The sequence below is a fragment of the Mesitornis unicolor genome, unplaced genomic scaffold (assembly GCF_000695765.1).
Source record: "Mesitornis unicolor isolate BGI_N332 unplaced genomic scaffold, ASM69576v1 Scaffold51599, whole genome shotgun sequence".
Taxonomy (NCBI): Eukaryota; Metazoa; Chordata; class Aves; order Mesitornithiformes; family Mesitornithidae; genus Mesitornis; species Mesitornis unicolor.
This window is the reverse complement of record NW_010208900.1, coordinates 1-20,332: the sequence shown is the minus strand read 5'-3', so window position 1 is coordinate 20,332 and position 20,332 is coordinate 1. Positions and strand designations below refer to the sequence as shown.

The window sequence follows — 20,332 nt, the reverse complement described above, 5'->3', positions numbered from 1 at the left end:
GATGCCGTGCCGGAGCGCGCGGCCCCGGCCTCGCCACGCTGCTGCCCTTCTGCGAGCTTCAGATGGCAGCGGTGCCCGCGAATGCAAAGTGTCTGCTTTAGACTAATTAGGGGGATGATTTGTGAAACACTGGCTATTTATTTAATTAATCACCGGCACAAAGCTATAAAACCCATATTTTAAAAATCCCTGTTAGTTTGCCATGTGGTTAATAGATTGTGGCACATTAAAAAGTGACACGGTGATGTATTAAAAATGTTCCACCTAAGGTTGGCTAATGTCCTCGAGGAACTTAAGCTGTCTGCTTTATGCAACAGAAGCATAGGATTAGAGGCTGATCTGTTTAAGGATTGAATATTTCTGAAAACATTTGTCTTTTGTATAGCATCTGTTCATTAAAATACATCACGGCATATTTCTTAACGTACAAACAATGTTTATGGTGTCGTTTTAATTATAAGTTTTTCTTGCATTTTGTTATTACAAAGAATAACTCTATTCCTTAGTATTAAATTGTAATGTTTATTACTAAGTAAAATATAAATAATTCTTCCAAAGTAGGCCATTCCTTCTCCTCGCTACGTGGAAACTAAGGATTTTTTCGTGCAGTGAATGGATTTTCATTGCAGCCGTAGCAATTGTGTTTTGATCAATCTGGATGTGTGTTTGTTCTCCAGCAGAACTGGCACTGAACAGAAAAGGGTCCCTGTCCCGGTCAGGTCGGTGCCCCTGCAGCCGCTGTGAGATCCGGCCCTCGCAGAGGGGCAGCTCTGGGGGCGCTGGGCTCTCCCTCCCAGCCACACGCCGTCAAGGGGGGCAGCGCTGAGGGTGGACGGGGTCCGTCTGCCCTAAAACTGGGAGCTGTGGGGAAGCAGATGGGGCCTGGGTTGCAAAGGTAGACTTGGGGTCTCTCCCTCCGTTCTGTGTAAAATTGGTCAAAAGAAAGTAGTAACAAGGAATCGTGTTCGTAGCACTGTAAGGAAAACATTTTTAAGTTTAAAGCAGGTTGTATAAATGAGTGTGTGCCAATATGATCGAAATACGCCCTTACAAGAATTGTGTGTCTTATTCTTTGCTCAGGACTTCCATGGTTTTATTAACTATGGGAGTGTTTGCCAGGACGGAGGAGGCAGTCACCTGGAATACTTGGTTGCGTGGTGAAATGTGTAAATCGGAGTTTTGAGGTGCAAGTGAAGGTTTGCTTAGGTGGAAGTGTGGAAGGAAACTGTCCAGCTCTGGAGGTTCTGTTTCTCAGCTGTGTGTTGTATAATTAACTGGTACGTTAGGAGGGGGGCTGGAATAAAACATGAGTATGTTAATGCAGCCTGGAGCTGATGTTGTAGTGATCATTGCAATGCAGATAACGCATTTCTCATAACTGCTGCTGCCGACTGGAGCCTTCGAAACATCTGGACCTTTAATTGAAAAATAGTGCGGTGCTCTACAAGGCAGACACGCTAAGTGAAGTCAACAATTTAGAATAAAAAATAATAGTGTGTTATTTACCTTGTGGTTAAATATTCATACTTTGTTATGCTTTGCGTAACGGGAAATTACTGGGTTAAATTTTTATGAATAGTGACAGTGTGAATAAGATAAATTAAGTATTTAACAATGTTAATGGAATTTTACATTGTGATCTGCGAACTGCAGCACGAGCTAGGGGATGCGGAGGAGACAGAAAGGGCCAGCCCTGGAGCCTCGCTGAGCGGCGAGGAGCGCGGGCGCAGCCCAGTCCCCGCGCTGGTGAGGAGGCGGTTGTCCCAGTGCCTCACTGGTGGCATTTTCCGTGAATGACTCACAAGTGATCGTATGGCTGGAGTCATGAGAAATACACTGCTGGCTGGACCACCTGATGAAATAAACGTCGTCTTGGTTTGCCGTCGGGCGTAGCGTGGTGCGTTGGAGAGTAAAAGGGATGGAGCTACCCCGTATTTTCACACTGACACCAAGAGTTAGCGTTATACCTCTGAATATTGATATCACGTGCAACTGAGCAGGCATTTTCTCCAGATCTGTTACAATACTGCACAAATAAAATGCACAGACTACGTTATAAATATTTAACCATGGTATTGTGCTAGATGCACCACAATATACTGGGGTGCTGAGCTGATGAACGCGCCTGTCCTGCGCCGCTGCTTCCAGTGCCTTTGCTCTTGGCCGTGTGCCGGCAGTGGCATTGCGTGTGGGGCGTCTGCCACGTGCTTGTCGAAAGCTTTGGAGATATTTCATCATCTGAACTTGAAAAAAACCAACATCTTTTTCAGACGACCCTTTTTTTTCCTACTCAGCCCCTCAAAAGCTGTTTTGCTTCTGAGTGAATATGACTGACTGCTTTATTCGCACTTATGTTGGGTGAAGAAATAATTGCTCTGATATTTTAATTTTATTTTCAAGTTAAGAGCTTAGAAAGCAATGCTTTTCAGTGGTCGTCTTAGAAAAATATGGTCCTTCATATTGCCATAAACATCTGTGCTCTGCTCTGTTAGAACTTGGTTTGTGCTGCAGATGCTGAGTTAATATATTTTCATTTTTTCCCCTTAATGTATTTGCTTTATGTTGTTTAAGTACATACGTGAGTAAGTTATGCTTAGGAGGGGATTGCTGGATCTCCTGGTGCGTTAAATACCCTGTCACCTCAACCAAAAACCGTTTCACTGAGCTTAAAGTGAGAAGAAATTTTACATTTGGAAGAGGATGAGCATTTGTTTCCATTTTGTGTAATGTTTAGCATTGTTTGCTGGGAGGTGAGTCAATGACTTGAATTAATTATAATTACTGACGAGACGTATACTGATTGAGCAAATAAAGTAGTAAGCTCATTCGTGCCAAGGCTATCTAATTAAATGCTAACTTTGGATAAGCTAGATGTGCATGAAAGATTAATTTTAAGAGGTTTTTATGACTCCCACTAAATAATGATTCAGTAAAATCTTTGCATTATATCATTAGAACATCTAATCTTAAAGTGATATAACATTTAGTCACAGAACTCTATTGTACAGGAAGATGCAGTAAATTATTGTTGTTGAAAATTAATCACTTTCCTCTAAGAAATGTTTATGGACTTTGTTTTAATTTTCCACTGCGGTGTGCAGTGACACGAATCAGCCGTGGGAGGGATGCGGTGCACTCGTGTTTCTCGTGGACGTTCCTGGACGCTGCCGAGCTGTGGTCGGAGAGCGCTGGACCCGCACAGACGAGCGGTGCCCAGTGCCACATCATTGGCAGGAATATGGGTGACCACAGCAACCTGTCCCACAGTGACAGCATCTGGTGGTGGAGGGGGCACACGTTTTCTCGGGGACTTTGAGTAAAGGTTGATTTTCAATCTTAGAAAGGCTTCTTCTTTTGAAAGGATTGGTAGAGTTTAAATACGTGCTTTTTCTTTTTTAATTTGTGTTTACATTTAAAACACATTAACTTTATTACAGACTATTATTTAATGATACGCACACTTCTAAAATTGTGTGTAGCCAGCGAAGGTCACTCTACGTGCGGTTTTCCTGCCATAGTTGTGGTAACCACTATTTATATAATTAAACACCACAGCTTGCAAATACGATCCTAGAAAATCCATGAGAATTCATCATTTGAGTTGCCTGTCATATCCTTCACTCACACTTTCGTGTCTAGAAGTACCAGGAACATATGTACGTGCTGGTGGTGCCACTTATGTTCTCGTAATTAGCCCAACTGCTAATTTCATATCCCCAGATACCACTGTACTGTTTTTGGCCATCTTTGTTTTGGACAGCACGAGAAGCACGGGCTCGCAGGAGCAGGGGTCTTAGTACCAAGTTGTTCCTTCAGGAGAAATTTGTTTCTCAATGAGAATAACTTTCCTGATCTTGGCTGCTGTTAGTTACATAAATATACATCGCTTAATTTAAATGACAAAAACAGGAAGGAGAAGGTGTGTGAGCTCAGCAGCCTGTTCTGTTCAGCAGTGTCAGATAAGGGACGTGGTTCTGTGCCGCTGTTGAGCAGCAGAGCAGAGCTGTGGTGTGATGTGATGTGATGGGCCAGGGAGCTCCGGGTGCAGCCACCGAGAGCTGTGAATGCACAGACGCAGAAAACAGCAGTACAGCGGGTGTTTGTGTGCACCACGTTAGCAGTGATTTGGGAAATGGTATCCCTGGGTTTTGCCTCCTGCTGCCTGTTACGCTGCACAGCGCTGTGTCTCCTCCCGTGCGTTGCAGGTGATGAGACATCCTTGCTTGGAGCGAGGTGAATGTGCTACAGAAACCGCAAACGGAAATTTTCATCAGACCAGGCTGCAGGAGAGCACTCGGTCGCCTTAATAGGATCCAATACTAAAAATGCCAAGAGTTTTTTACTTATTGTGTGTTTTCTGTGTATCCCGTTACTCCTCACTTCCACACAGGATTGGTGGAATGTAACGTTTCTAACAATAAAAGTTTAATGGAATCAGATTTGTGATTTCCTAGAAAATTAACGAGATATTTTGTCAATTTTATTCCAGACTTCATTTGTCAGAATATACAGTGTCCAGTGACAAGCTAAAAGAATTTTTTGACGAATTAACTATGCCACAGGTGACAGATCAGGAAAATGTTAATTTAACAGCCCCTTTATGCTTCCCAGATTTATTGGAGGCTATTAAGGAAACTCCAAATGGTAAGGCCCCTGGCCCTGAATAGATTTTCCATTGAATTTTATACAGGATCTATTAATAAAGTTTGATGCTGCCTTTTTGAATATAGGTAATTGTACTTTATCTTCTGGGTCTCCTCCACATTTACAGTTTGAATACAAGTTTTAGCTGGGAGAAAGAAGCAGTTCTGCCTGCAGTGCTTTCTGCAACGTGGTTCTGGACGATTCCCCCTGAAGAAGGGATCCCAGCACTGTGTAAACCACGCGTTAGTGGGAGTTAACTGCAGTGTGGCTGGGGCTTTGGCTCTTGGCAACTGCAGCCAATAATTGGATCCCTTCTACTCAGTCCCAGCACCCCCAGATCCCGACCTAACGAGCTTTGCACAGGTGAGTAATTGAGCTCTGTGGGACCGCCACACAATTAGTGGGTTGAGAATCGGAGCACGAGTGTGGATTCAGTCTGTGCTACAGATGGGCTTCTGATGGCTTGGATTTCCAAGGCTGGTTCAGAACAAACGCCGCCGATTTGCCGTGAGCACAGCGGAGATTTCCTCCCCTGGGCTCAGGGATCAGCCTGAGCCGTGCCCACGTGTCCTTAGGCCGTGCCAGAGGTTCCTACCTGGGGTGAGAATGAGCGCTCCCACCACTAATAGAAAGTCTAATCAGCTTCCAAATCGCAGGCTGCAGCCTCTCGGATATCTTATGGCAATCATTTTCCCAGGACTTCTGGTTAATAAAAGTAGTTCACATTTTTAAAGATGCTGAGTGCAGCAGTGCTGCTCATGAGCCATTTCCCAGCGCTGCTGCTGGTGGCGTTGCTCCCGGTGTTCAGCAAGCAGTTGGGATCCCAGCACGCATACGAGTTTGCCCTGGTGTAAGCCCCAACTCGTCTTGGTGTTCGTGCTGAGAGTGTGTAAGGAAACGAGGACATCGGTAACGGGGGTGTTTGCACTAGCAAGAGATTAAAACAGCCTGGAGCAGGTGGAAGAGGTTTAGAGATGGGGAAGAACAAAGAAAAGTGTGTTTAGCGAGGGACAAACCCTGAGCAGTGGGGCTGGGAAAGGTCGTACAAGGCAAGTTCCCATCTTGTTCATGGCAGCTGTAAGATCGGGGTCCCTAGGACATGTTTATTTTAGAAATACATGTGTTTATTGGATTATGAGCTTATAAACAGTCTGTGCTTGTAGTGGTGGCTAATGGAGTAATCTGCTCTCTTTGGTTATTAGTTACAGCTCTTGGCTCGTTTGTCCGCGCTCTGGCTTTGTGCTGTGTACATCAGTTGTAACCTTGGCACCGACTCGCACATCTGGTTGTCAATTTTTCTTGCATTTTCCATCATCGGGACCAAGCATTACTCATGGTTCTGCCATCCTTGGATTTGAATCTGTAACTATCTTGGCATACCAAGGAGTCGCATTAATTTCCTTGATAGCTGCTATTTGCTCATTCAAATGCAAATCCAGTTGAAACAACAGGTCCCCCGTTCTGACCAGTATCTCCAGTCCCCACCATAGCAGGAGCGATGCTCGCAGTGCATCCATACATCCCCTGTGAGCCTCTGCTCCTGGGCAGAGACTGGGATAGACCTTGAGACTGGGGCTTCGTTACCTCACACCAGCATAATTCCCCTCACAAGTAAGTCCCGTAAGGAGAAAAGCAAGAGGAGAAGGGAAGGAAACAAAGCCCCGTATTTTTTAGCAGTTGTGTTACGTTGTGATTGCCGTGGGGAGGTGAGGCTGTGGGTGCAGGGGCTGTCACAGCAGCTCCCCAGCTCACCCAGGGCATGTCCACACACAGCGAAGCAATGTCCTGTCTCTGGTACAAATCTAACGGTTCCTTCTGAACGAATAAAACCGATTTCTTCTTACCTTAAGAGCATGGGGGGACGCAGTATCTGCACTATAAAAATGCTTTCTTAACAAACAAATTCATTATATGTGGATGGATTTTAATACTTTTAGCTATGCTAGTATGAATAACTTTAATCTTTAAATTCCTATTATTTCTCTAATTTATAATCGCACTGAAGGATCAAGTGGTTTTTAAAAATATATTGAAACTAGCACATGGCGTTTAACTCCCTGTTTTATATTCTCACCATAGATTTATTGTATTCAATCCCCTTGTTCTATTACTTAGAATTCCAAGTGATTAAGTCGAATAATGCTTCCTTCTCTCAAGGCCCATATAGAGCTGGGTCGAGACGCACGGTTACATCAGGGGGCTTTTGGGCAGGGGATCAGGATGTGCAATCTCTTTTCTCTTTCAGATTACTGATGTAAAGATGCAGTCCTGTCTGCAGTAGATGAAACATTTTTTTCTTGTAATGCAAACTTTATAGATCTTTGTGTTGCTGCATATTTTATGTTTTATTTAATTGTTCGTCTGTGCAGTGCCAAATAGGTTTTTTTTTTCTTTATTGCAGTAATTTCCAATAAGATCCAACATTAGTTAATCCTTTGGTTGTCTTCAACTAGTTCAAAGTGGTTCCGTGACTTGCTTGCCTGTGTGATTTTGTTCTCTTGGCAAACCAAGGTCAAGCCTCAGGTTTATTTTAAATGTCACCTTAACCTCCTCGTATGGGGACAGTCTTTAAGTGGGTATGATCATTAGCACCCGGCACTGGCAGGGGTTTCTTCCAGATCCTGCAAGAACGTGGGATCTCGCGGTGGAGTTCAGACTCTTAATGGAAATCTGTGAAATCGTTGCCAAATGTTTCATGCCATTTTTGCAGATACGTTAAACAGCAGTCAAAGAATTGGAATTTAACAGTTCAAACTTCTTCCAGTTTTAAATCTTTCTACTGAAAAGAATTCCATCCAGCCGAGATTTTGTGCTGGCTCCATCATGCTCTTTTATACGTTCTGATGAAATCTGTTTTCTTGACAGGGTCATGTTGGTACAACGGCAACCAAAAAAATCGATGTCTACCTCCCGCTGCACACCAGCCAGGACAAGCTGCAGCCCATGACCGTGGTGACGATAGCGAACGCCAAGGTGCATGACCTGATTGGACTCATATGCTGGCAATATACAAGTGAGGGACGGGAACCAAAACTAAAGTAATGCTCTTTCTTTACTACCTCTTGATCTCTAATTTTCTCCTCTGCAGCCTTTTTGCATAATGAAATGGATTTCTGTGTCAGTGTTTTTATAGATAAATCTTAGAGAAGCCACCTACACATTTATCAGTATTTCCTTTTGAGCGGTACGCGTGCAGCTGTATCCATTTCTCTTTCAATTAAAGTACTGGGTACTGTGTAGTGATAAGCATATGAAAGCATGGATCTGTAAACGAATCCTAATTTCAAAACACTCTACGTAAAAATAATATGAATCTTGTGCCTTTTGGTGTCACAGAGACATCTTTTATTTCACATCCCATCTATTTTTCGTAGTGTTCGTAATGGCTGAGATGACAAAGATGCCAAATAAAGCCCAGAACTCACCTGGAACAACTCTTGTTTGTCCCGAGAAGGTGCCAGGCCCTGGCGCTGGTTTGACTACACGGCACCAGTTCCTGCACTGATCCCAGCGTGAGGAGTGGCTGTACTGGGACAGTGGTCTGGGAGTGCTCTCCTGGAGCCGCAGAGCAGATGTTAGCGATGGCGAGATTGCCTGAAAATGAGTCAGAATTCTGTCGTAGGACTTCAGCATCATCACTTACGAGCTCTCTGCTGTCATTTTGCTGACATAATGACTTTAATTCATTACACGCATGTGGAAATATTTCAGATTTTCTAAGAATTGACAGGTTATAGGGGCTAAGGGTACTTTTCTTTCCAGATTGTCATCCTGGAGATAGCCTTAAAATAAAGATGCACAAATAAGGATCCTGAAAACAAAATAAATACCAGTTTTCTTTGAAATTGTGAACAAAATGACATTCTTTAATTCAAAAACCTCTGTGCATGTTTTACAATTTCTACAAGGTGTTTTATAATTTCTACAAGACTGAAATTCTACATTGATTGGCTCTTTGCTGTAGAGAGCAATGTCTGTGTTGCCCTCAGAGGTGTTAGCTTCAGTTGATCAGTGGATTTTTCAGTATCTTTGGTGATCATTGCTTACATTGTCATTGCAAAAGACCTCAGAGATTCTGTGACTGAAGAACAGATGAGGTTTGCAGTGCAGGAGTAGTGGTGTGTTCAGTGAGAGCCATGACTTTGTCGCGGTGGTGACAGAGGTCCATGAAACGGCCGCATCTGAGCAACTTTGGTTTTAAAACCCTTCTGTAAAATACTTTTGCTTCTGCTGAGTCATAGAACATAAAATAAGAACTTAAAATCATTTATTATGGAGTTATCAGTAACAAATAGCAGTGGGTGACTTTCCTGTGCAAAGAAGGTGAACAGTTCTGTTTGGTTTTTTCTCCATAAACCCATTTTCACTTTGTTGTTCCAAGAATATTCGATGAATGTGGCGTTTGGTTGGGGTTTTTTGTACTGAATTTTGCAGTTTGCTCTTTCAGGATTTTCCAGAAGTGTTTGAGGACTTAGTAGCCGTCCCTCCTGTTGAAGCACAGTTGTGAGGGGAGAGGGAGGCACCGAGAGGTTGCTGGAGCTGCCCTGGATTAGTCAGGATTAGGATTAAGATTAGGATTAGGATTAGGATTAGGATTAGTCCTTTCTGTGTGGCAGAGGTAGGGCAACCCGGAAAAGCTGCCCCTCCTGAAAACGGTTTCTTGGCTATGGTTGCCTTGGATATAGGATTTCCCTTAGCTCTTCTCAGCAGGTGGATGAGATGTTTCAGAGATTAAACGCTTTTGTCTTTGGTTTGTCATTTTTTTACACTGGAGAAGAAATAGAAAATGATTTGCAGATGTCGCCGTTTCATTTGCTGTTATTAATTTCTGTTTGTTAGAACACAAGTTCAAAAGAAGTGTCCTTCGTGTATGAGTAGCTTATTTTTTAATGAGTAAGACATCACTGGTGTCGGTCTTTGGACACGTGTGTTTTCAGGAGCACAGCACACCTCGAGTGGAACATTGCAGTCAGTGGAGGGGCTCCGTGAACCATCACTGCCCACAGCAAAAGGCAGCAGTGGGAGGAGATGCATTTCCCTCTCTGCCTTGAAGGATGAGATGTTAGGATGTGTCAGAGTGAGGCCGCTCATGGCCTCCTTGGCCGAGGAGGCTGCTAATGCAGCCAAATCTCAGGACAGAAATAATAAAACCAGTATAACCAAGAGCAGTCCAACAGCAGCACTCGAGAATCTGGGTACGGACACTCAGAGGAACGGGCAGAGCCTCAGCACTCCAAAAAGTCTTGTTTTCTCCTGTAGTTCTCAGTTATTTCTCATGTCTCCATCACTTTGTTTTAGCAGTGCCAATTGCCAGTCCTGCAGTAAGGATTGATTTAACTGAAATAATCCTCATCGTTCCCAAATAACGAGAGAGCCTCTGTAGGTTGCTCTTTCTACATTTGCTGTTTGTTCCTGATTTAATCGGTTCAGAGTATAAAAAGACAGAATCTGGATCGTTGTGACACTGCACTAAAATACCTATAGAGAACGCTTCAGATCTGATATGCAATGCATGCAGAATGACAAATATCCCTGCTAGTAACACGATCTGAGAATAATGAGGAGGTTGTAGACTTTGCAATCAAGAGAAACAACCCTTCTGTCTTTAGGAAAAGAACGTATTACTGCCTCATTCTTTTTCCCAAAAGGTAGATGTAGGAGTCTGCAGTGAGTGAGTGCTGGTTGACAGCTTTGAGAACATTTCGTATTCAGTTAGGCTGCCTTTTTTTTACAGTTGCATTGTATTGTCTCTATTCAGTGTCTTGATGTAGGAGCCATAGCAGCATCAGCAGCCCGGGTCCTGGCCTTTCCCCATGAACTTTGGGCATACCCAGTGGACCGTCCTCTTGCCAGCCCCTAACAGATGTGCTGTAACGATAACCCCTGCAAAAAACAAACAGAATCCCTTTCTAGGAATAAATAGCACTGAGGTGCAAAACTCAAATGAACTTCCTATTTTTAGAAGAATGCTATTGCATCTGTCGGTTGCTGTCCTGAACTTCTACATTCTCTGTCCATAGCAAACCCAGGTTCTCAGGACTTTGAACCTTGTAATGTGAAGCCAGGCCTTTGATCTCATCCTGGTGGGGTTTCAAAACAACACAACAGTTTCACCCACTGGACCTGTTTTTTCTGCAGATTGTGACTTTTGTGTTAATGTTCAGGAACCTCTCCATGTTCAAACATGTTTGTAACCCCTTCAGTTTAGGGGATTTAACAGACGTCATGTGTTTCCAGTGTGACTGGGGGAAGAGAAGTTGTTGTCGCACCCTTTTTTTGGCACTTGGATCACTTTGAGATGGCACTGAACGTGCTCTGTTGCCTGTGTGTCTGCACCTTCCTCTGGCTTTAATGCAAATTAGGCAGATGCATCCAGTACCAAATGAAAGCGTTATCTTTATCTGTACAGAGCTTGTAGTGCTCACAGCACCACTCCCAGTGGCTTTGGAGTCCATTGAACTGGGCAGAGTGGGCAGGCGGAGATCGGGGTTTGAGCTCTCAGTGCGGTAGGAGAAGGACCCAGCAATGCCCGGGCAGCTCTTGTGATGCCGGCAAGGTCAGCTCTGCCCGAGATTCACTTTCTTTTTGTTCAGCTTCTCCTCTTAGGCTGGCACCAGCGCACCCACGCAACCCCAGTGCCGCAGATGTTTTCCTCCCATCGCTGCCTTGCACCAGTTTCCATCCGAGTTCTCCAAGTGCTTTTGAAGAAGTTGAAAATTAACTCTGTAGCAATGTTCCCATTCCTCATCTCAGTCCAGAGACTCATGAAAGTTTAACAGTGTTGCAGAATTTTCAAAATTCTCAGTGACAAACATTGCTGTTTTGTCATACCTTTTTGTTAGGAAGTGTACAGCTTACGTTAGTGATAATGCATTGTTATTACCTGTTTTATGTACTAAATGTCTTAGTTGTGACAAGGTGCATATAGATCACCTGGACTGAACACTCTCAGTAAAGCACAGTTGCGACCAAAGGTTTGTGAATTAATTGAGAAAATTGCAAATCAGGTAGTCAGCGAAATAATTCATTGTCACATCCAATCAATAAACTTTGTAAATCAACTCATTTAATTCAAAAAATGATCTATATAGATCAAGCGACCAATTAAACAATTAGCATACACTTTCCAATTAATTAATTTAAGCATCAATCATGCAATTAAAACTCAAAATTCAAACTGCAGAGTTTAGAAACACCCTGCCACGTGAACATTCGAGCTCTACTTCATGGCTCTTGAGAACGCCTGAACGCTGACAGATTTACAACAAGGAGTACAACATTTAAATAGTAACATTTGAAATATATTTTAATGTGAGGAAAATACGATTAACGCTGTGGTATACATAGATCGTTATTTCCCTGTGTGGAAAGAAAGAGGCTTAGATTTTTCTCTGGTATTTTCTTCACACCGTAGCTGTTTCAAACTTTCTGTGTTACTTGGTTCTGCTTGTTGGTCTATACTAGCTTTTGAGTGCTTGTAGCGAATGGACTTCTTAGATATTTAGAAAAGGTGGCTTTTCCACTCATCACCACTACTGCATTGAACAGATCTTTAACTTTTCCTGTCATGTATTGCACCATTTACCTGCCCGAGCGCATTCACTGCTTGCCAAGCCTACACTCAGTAAACTTTTTCACAGCTGCTTGATCTATAAAGAATAGACAGACACTGCTTGTTTGTCTTTAATTCTGAAATGTGATGGTCATAAGTAAATAAATTTTCACCAATGGAAAATTATTACTTTCAGCTTTATGAAGTCATGAAACTCTTACAGACCTCTGTATATTCTAATCACTGTCAGTGTTTTGCTTGCAGTTCAGCTAACGATGAAGTAAGAATTTACTCGGAGGTTTCGGGATCTGTTGGGACTCTGGGCTGTGTTTCTCTCCGTGCCAGCAGTGGATTTTAGGTGTATTCCCCCTGTCTGCTGCTGCGTTTTGTACCGCATTCAGCAGCCAGCACCGCTGGGCTCAGTTGTGTGAGTCCCTGCTGACTCGGCGTGGTTTGTCTGTGTTGCAGCGACAACGTCAGCGCCTACTGCCTGCACATCGCCGAGGACGACGGGGAGGTAGACACAGACTTCCCCCCGCTGGACTCCAACGAGCCCATCCACAAGTTTGGGTTCAGCACGCTGGCGCTGGTGGAGAAGTACTCGTCCCCGGGGCTGGCCGCCAAGCAGTCGCTCTTTGTCCGCATGTGAGTATGGGCGCCTGCTGCCCACTGCACCTCAGAACCGTGTTGCTGCCACCTCCCCAGCTGTTTGCTTTGCTTGTCTTCATCTGGATGGAGAAAACCCTGACGAATGCTGCATGTTTTATCTGAACGAGGGAGTGTGTCTTTCACCTGTGTGCACTTCTCTAGAGTCAGTGCTGTTGCCGTGAATTTGGCTTTTTTAATTTTATGATTCTATGATTGTTTTATCTTGAAGATAATCCTGCATTTTGGATATCTCCAGAAAATTCCCAGTGGGTATATAGAAAGTTCTGTTCTGATTCCATGCAGTCAAAAAGGCCCACAAGTGCTTATTGCAGGCAGACCAGTTAAGACGCCTGTATCACTACAAGTTGATGATTTTTCATCTGGAAAAACTCCCCTTTCTTCCTCAGCTGCCTCCTACCTAGATCCCTGCTGCCTGCACTCGCTACAAGAACTGGGATTGGTGTTTAAATGCAATGAACTCAGGAGATCTCAGATTTTGGCCCTTAGCTCAGGGGAGGTAGCAGTGGTGTGGAGCCTGGACCCCCCAGCAGCATCCTGGCCTGGCCAGTTCTGACTGGTGCTTGTAGAGGAGTTAAGGTCCAGCTGCAAATCCTGCAAAAGAAATGCAAAATCCTTTGCTTTACCGTGGTTTGTGCTGACGTGAGGACCTTCTTCTAACCTGGGAGGTCCTGCTGGTTAGAAGTAGGGTAACTACATCATGAGCAGTGCTTTTCTGAGAGATTTTTTTATCTTTTTCTGTGTGCGCATGTTAATCTGAAGTTGCTTGTACTTCCTGTGAAAATAGTTATTTGTAGATGGTTAGATTTAAATTAGAATTTTTAATGTGTCCCCTAGAAGAGAGAATGACTTGATCATCCCTTGAGTAAGAGACTGTTACTCCTGTGGGTTTAAATGAGTGTGCTGTCTTATTTTTGTAGGGATTTGTTGTAAATTCTACATCTTCTTCCTCGCCTGTCGTCCTACCAGTGCATGTAATTGTGTTTTTATAATTTGCATCTTTTTTTTTTATCTCCTCATGCTGAAGTATTTCAGCTGCTGCTGTGTCAGGCTTGTGACTGGTAATGTTTATTAATACTGAGTCACTGTTGGACACAGTTGATGCTTTGAGGAGCTCAGTGAGGGAGCGAGTGTTTCATTTCGGGTCCCACCCCTGCGCAGGGGCTGTATTTTTGGATGCGGTGCAGTTACGGAGCCATGCCGGGGACCCTGCTCCTGCAGAACACGTTGTCTGCAGAACTTCACGCACTCAAATCCTGCCAAGGCAAACTCGGAGCACTCGAGTTCCTCATAAATACCCAGCGGCAGTGGCGGGGAGCAGCCCACAGCGCGTTTTATATTCTGAGCTGAGTGTGAATGTCTTTGTGGCCATACAGAGTAGTAAATAATTGAGTTTGATTAGGGAGAGGGACCTCATTATCCCCCCACCTGTGCCCAGCTGGTAGGGGAGGGTCGAAATGAAGCCATTAGCTGTCGCTCTTACTGGCATCTCAAAGAGCTCAAATACATCTGTGTCTTATTTCCCTTTCTGGCACAATCAGTCGAGCGGGCTAAGCAGGCATGACCGAATTTGGCAAGTTCCAAGGACTCTGGCAAAGTTACCCAAGGAGAAGACGGAGGGCAGGCGCTCTGGCTCCTTGCTGCCCATTAGTCTAGCGAGCTGTGTTTTTGGAAGACTTCTGCTGTGGAAAGCAGGACTTGTCCAATGTCAGAGCCAGCAGCCTGCTTTGATGGCGCCTATGATTTGTCAGGAGGAGTCAAACAAAGCGCCGCGTCCATGGAAATGTGGACTTTGTGAGATGATGGAGTGATACCTGAAAGCCTCGGAGCGAAGGTGGCTTAAAATAAATCTGTGCTATCGTTAGGACTTTTTCCCTTGCAAATGTTATGATCACAACTTGACGTGCTCGATCTAATGGTGTTTCTAGGAGTTGTAGCTCAGCTGCCAATTGGCACACAGATGAGATTTGGCACGCGGTCCTCTGCTCTCTAGCGCTTTTTTCTCTGTTGATATTCTGTCTAAATTGCTTTGACTGTCATGTATGTATTTTTCAAAGCAGCACCTCTGCTGTACCTGATTATGGTTTGAAACATTTTAAAAGCATCAGGCTTTCATCATACATTTACAAGTTCAATTCAGAGCTTTGAAATGTGATTTTTTACTTGGATTACAGAAGCCCTCCCCAAAAGGCCTGGTTTTGGTTTTTCCGTTGGTGTAGGTAATCTACAATGTATAGTTTGGGATGCTTATCAAGTGCAAGTTAAGGAAGTCAGTGTAGGTGCCAGTGTTCAGAGGTGGCTCCCAGGGCGAAAGGTGTTGGAGCAGGAGCTGACGCGTTCGATGTCTCCTGGTGGTTCGCAGTGGTGTCAAAATACGGCAAATTAAACCCAAGAGCTCGCAGCGTTACCCAGGGCTGACCCGAGATGCACAAAAGCAGCAGCATTTAGGCTCAGAATAAAACCGTGGCTGGCACAGTAATTCTGGTTCACATCACTGTGCACTTTATCTCAGAAATTACCCAGCTTAAGTTAAGTACATTGCGTCAACTGGGATTTTTAGCCTTAGCTTTGACTTTGTGCTGATCAAGTGGAAATGGTTATTAGTCATTCACAGGCACTTCCAACCACGCCAACCATTTTTTGCATCGGACTCCAAGTGTTATAAATTCCACTTCAGCGTTAAAAAACCCCTCGGAATTAAAATGAATTGCTCCAGATTGGCAAGGCAGCTTTTGAGAAACTTTGTTTCCCGTTCAGAACAGAAGCCTTTTGTCCTTTCAGAGCTGTATTTTCATTCTGTCGCACAAACGGCGCCCGTGGAGAGGACGGTGCCGTTTCCTGCGCCTGGAGCAGCTTCCCCGGCATCGGCGCTGCAGCCCTCGCTTGCTGTTGTTTTCTCTCTCCTCCTCTGAACCTTGCCACCCTGGCTCCAGTGCGGAGGCTGTAAAAGAAGATGGAAAGCCAAGTTACTGCAGAATGATCACTATCATTAACATTCACGGGTGGTTCACTTATCATTCCTGACTGCACAGACATGGCAGCCGTTATGAAACGTCCACAGGTGTAGCACGATGATACATATTACATTGTGCCACAATGGATTTATGTATTCTGTAACAAAAGAAAAGTGTAATGAAAAAATACAGAAGGTAATCCTTTATTCCTCCGCTGCACAATTTATCAGTAATGTCTGTGGATGATAAGTGCCAGGGATTTCCTTTGCTTGATTTAACCTTGTCACCCAGGTATGTTTTGCAAAATGACAGAAAATACCAGCTAAGGAATTTTTTTGGCTTCCAGTTTTAATTGGTTGAGTAGCATCTGCTCCTCTGTCCTGTTTTCTGGTGGGCTGACAAAAAATAAAGGTACTGCATGTTAGCAGAGTCACCTAAAACCTGGAGTTTGTAGTCGCAATGAAGGATGTGCCGCGGTTAGGTTGAGCAAGGAAAGTTCCCGCACATGGTCCATGTGGGGTGTACATCGGTGCGCTGGGGTGCGTGCTTCTGCCCGAGGAGCCCCGTGGTGCTGTTGTCACACAGGGGCGGTCACGGGGGTTGACCGTGTTTTGGGCGATGGGGTGCGGAGGGTGGCTCAGGGCTCCTGCGGAGCTTCTCCCCCTCGCGCTCTGACAGCCAGGGATGACGCAGGATCTCTTTGGTCTGGGCTTAAATCCGCTCTTGGCTCAGATTTGTGGGTTTACTGAGTGTTAAAATGTTGTTATTGAGGTTCTGCAGTGAATTGTTAGAGAGGAAGAGCACTGCATGCTTGGTGAGCAGAGGACGGGGAGAGCCGGGTGTGTGGGACCCGCTGGCTCTGCTCCAGAGCAAATACCCCAAGGTTTACAAATGTGGGGTGCGCTTCACGTTTCACTGCTCTTGCCAAAGTCTCACTGGCTGGATAGCACACTAAATATAGTAAAGCAGAGTGTTTTTTCTTGTTTTGCTTTGATCAGTTAAATAAACTTTCAGAGATTGTTCTGGGATCAGATCCAGCTCTGAGGCAAGGAATGGCCACGGCCCAGGTTAGTGATGGAGTGTCAGGGAGATCGGCCTGGCGGGAGGAAGGACCGACCGGGTCGGGATGACCTGATTCACGAGTGGGGCCCACGGCAGCGTGTGAGGGTCAGGAGTCGAAAATCTTCCCTTTTCGGGAGGTTGCAGACAGGCGCTGTGTGAGCGGCCCCGGGTCGGCCATTCCCGTCCTTCGCTTTGCGCCCAGCGGGGAGCGGGGCTGGTCCATGGTGGGGGCTGCAGGCCTTGAAGGAAAACTAATAAAATTGTGACTGCAGTAGTTTTGGCCATAGAAGGTTTTGGGAGACTGGCTTCACCTTTGCCAGTTTGTTTTTCCCTGCAAAATTTTAATTTATTTTCCTGCATTTTGGTTGCAGTTCTCGGGCAGCCTCCTCTGTGTATTGCAGAGCATTAACTGAAGTACCTGAAGGCACCAGATGTCTTTTGAATCGGTGCTCTGGTGGTTGAGTCCAGTATGTGAGGCTTTTCTTGTAGTGCTTCATTGACAAACATCGTGTCATCTAAATAACAGCGCAAAGGCAGTTTCCCTTTTGAAGCGTCATTGTATGAGAGGTTTTTCACTTTAAGAAGTCCACTAGATTTAGCTCAGGTTGGTTTGTAGCGGAGCTGTGACGTTGCTGGGAAGCGAGGTGAAGGACCAGGGACATGGATGTGGACATGGGTGACGCTTCCCGCCAGAAGGAGGGAAAAAATAGGTGCATGAAAAGGTTGGGAATATTTGGTTTGAAGACAAGTAAGATAGAGTTATAAATAATAAATGGTCTAGAGAACATAAATTTGGAGCTTTTAGGCAGTTCCATTTTGCTGGGAACAAAGGGAATTGAGAACAAAACTCAGATGAGACGAGCTCACAACAGATGGGAAGGAAATGCCAGTTCATACCAGTGACCTGTGGGGCTGCGTGTGCGGAGGAGCTGCCCGAGGAGCCGGGGGCTGCTCTGAACACATCTGATGTGTTACCTGCAGCGCGGCAGGCATTTTATTGTGTGCCGCCTGAATGCCCGCCCGTGGTGGGTTTCTTGCCCATCTCCAGCCTCTTCCAGCCACCCCAGGCAGATGATGCTGAGCTGCGAAGCTGAGCTGGGGTGAACCGGGCAGCAGTGAGCAGGGTGAAAGGGGCCGGTGCTCTGTTCTGGAGGCCACAGGAGAGTACGAGGGAGCCGCAGGGCTGCAGGCTGGTGGTCAGGGTGGGTGTTCAGGTATGGCAGGGCTTGGAGATGTCCTCAGTTCCTCCGGGCTGTCCCAGCCTGGACTGGGATTCACCTCTGAAGTGATCCGGGCTCCCCTTGCATTCCCAGCGTTTGTGTCCCCATGCCATGCCACACGCGTGGCTTTGGGGATGTCATTGTGTTGCCTGCATTGCTCCTGACTGCCAGTTGCTTTTAAAAACGTTCCCGCTGTGATCCTCCTACAGGGCTCTGCTCCCTGGTTGCAGTCCCTGGTCTCCAGCTCCCAGGCTCCTCCTCCTGTCCACACTGCTCTGCACACTGGTTCTTTCCACGCAGTCAAATCTGTCCCTGGGGCCAGCTCTGATTCCTGTGCTAACTGCAGTGACATCTACTGACACGAGTGGAGATTGACTGCGGGCTCCGAGGGCACAGCTCGCCGTACATTAATCCAGCATCTCCGTTATACATTAATCCAGCACCTCTGCTATTCCCTTGTCATCGTCCCGGCAACGCCACTTTGCCAGATGTGGGCTGGTGGTCCCTCCTGTCCCCATGCCCAGGCCTTTTGCAGTGTGGGCTCTCCAGCGGGCAGTGGCCAGCACAAGTGCCCCTTTCCTTGAGGTTTAGTGCCGTATGGTCACAAAAATGTGTCCAAAGAAAGCACGTTACGTACGTTTGAAATAACGCTGTGCACGACTGGTGCTGACACACTGCTGTTACTTCTCTGCGCTGTTGTTCTTCCCCTTCTTCGTAATGATCCCTTGCATCTGCCATTGGGATGCCTGTGGAAATGACATTGCAAACTGTTTGTCTGTATGCACTGTGAAATGCCGAGAAGATCCTTGATAACGAGGGGTTGAGGAGCTCCGCAGGTACCTTTGCTCATTTTTTTCTTTTAATGATGAACACAAATTGATCAAAAATAAAGATAAATTAGGCAAATCCTGAACACCTTGAATCTCAATCCGTTTTCCCTGTTTGTCTCTGCCTTTCTGAGGGAGTTTGCTCAGTTTCTCCTTTTAACTTACTTTTCTAGCACAACTTTGTTAGTTGTTGTGCCTAACAAGCCCTTTGCTTGACACTAATGAAAATTGCAGCGAGCTGCCTGCTGATGATTGTGTTGTAAAAATGCGTGTGCATCTGTCTTGCAGAAATGCTGCTCATGGATTCTCCCTTATTCAGGTGGACAGTATGAAGGTCACCATGAAGGATATCTTACAAAAGGCCTTAAAGAGAAGGAAGGGATCCCAGAGAGGCTCAGGTGGGTTCTTTATCATCTTTTCTAGAGGGTAGGGTGTTTTTCCACGAGTGTATTTTATGTCTCTCTTTAACTGCTGTGAAAGATGCTCCGTTTTGCGGTGGGTGTTGTGATTTTCTGCTGTTGTGTGCGCAGGTTGGTGCTGGCTGCAGGCAGCGGCGGGGCTGCGTGATGGTCGCTGCAGAGCCGCACATCCATTACTGCAAATATTTATTTACGATAACAAAGCTATTGGCATTCCAGTCCAGCTAGCGGTAGTTTGAGGTGATGGGTGCAAGTACAGTAAGACCAGGCCTCGACAGGATTTGTACGCTTTTAATTTATGTAACAAAAATGATGCTTAGTGTGGTTTTAAATAATTTAAAGGACTGGTTGTTACCTGTAGAGAAAAAGAAAAATTTACATTCCGCAACGTTGCCAAAACAGTGCTTTTAGAGATAAGACACATCAACATTTTAAAAAATAAAATGTACAGTACTTGATTTTGTATTTTAGAGCTATGCTTTTCCAGGGTGTGGATGTGCATACACATGTGTGTTGGTTATATGTATTTCAAAAGTATGAGGCTGAGAGATCTTTCCAGCAACAAGAAATAATTACTGTGAGAAATTGCACCAGGTCTTGTCACACAACAAAGGGACTTCAATACAGCCCCTCTATATAGTAGGTAAAGATAAGGATCTTGTCTTTGTAAATGAATGAAACCTCCTTATGTACCCTTAGTTTTAACTATGGGAAAAGAAAATAAACCCTGTTCTCTTAGAAAAAGTAGTTCAGTGCAGTTTTTAAACGAGCATATAATCTGTCATGGATTTAATTAGCTATCTTCAGATGAGAGCTGAAGTTTTAATAAAAGTTAGAAGAGATAACACAGTGAAGGACACGGATGAGCTGTCTCAAGGCCATATTCCAAGGGAACGATAAGAGCTGTAAAAAATGGCAGAGGAGAGCAATTGAATGAAGCAATGAAAATCTGATTCTCGTAAAAAAAAAAAAAAAGAAAAAAAAAGAG

The 20,332-nt window shown here is 44.9% G+C and overlaps 1 protein-coding gene across 1 annotated transcript; it reads left to right on the top strand.

Annotated features, from left to right (window-relative positions):
- Positions 1–7,515: 7,515 nt before the first annotated feature.
- Positions 7,516–19,574, top strand: LOC104547100 (target of rapamycin complex 2 subunit MAPKAP1-like; the record flags this gene model as incomplete). The annotated part of the gene is made up of 4 exons (XM_010192672.1): positions 7,516–7,682; positions 12,665–12,841; positions 19,214–19,323; positions 19,456–19,574. Coding segments are annotated over exons 1-4 (501 nt in total), but the record flags the coding sequence as incomplete, so codon positions are not given.
- Positions 19,575–20,332: the final 758 nt, after the last annotated feature.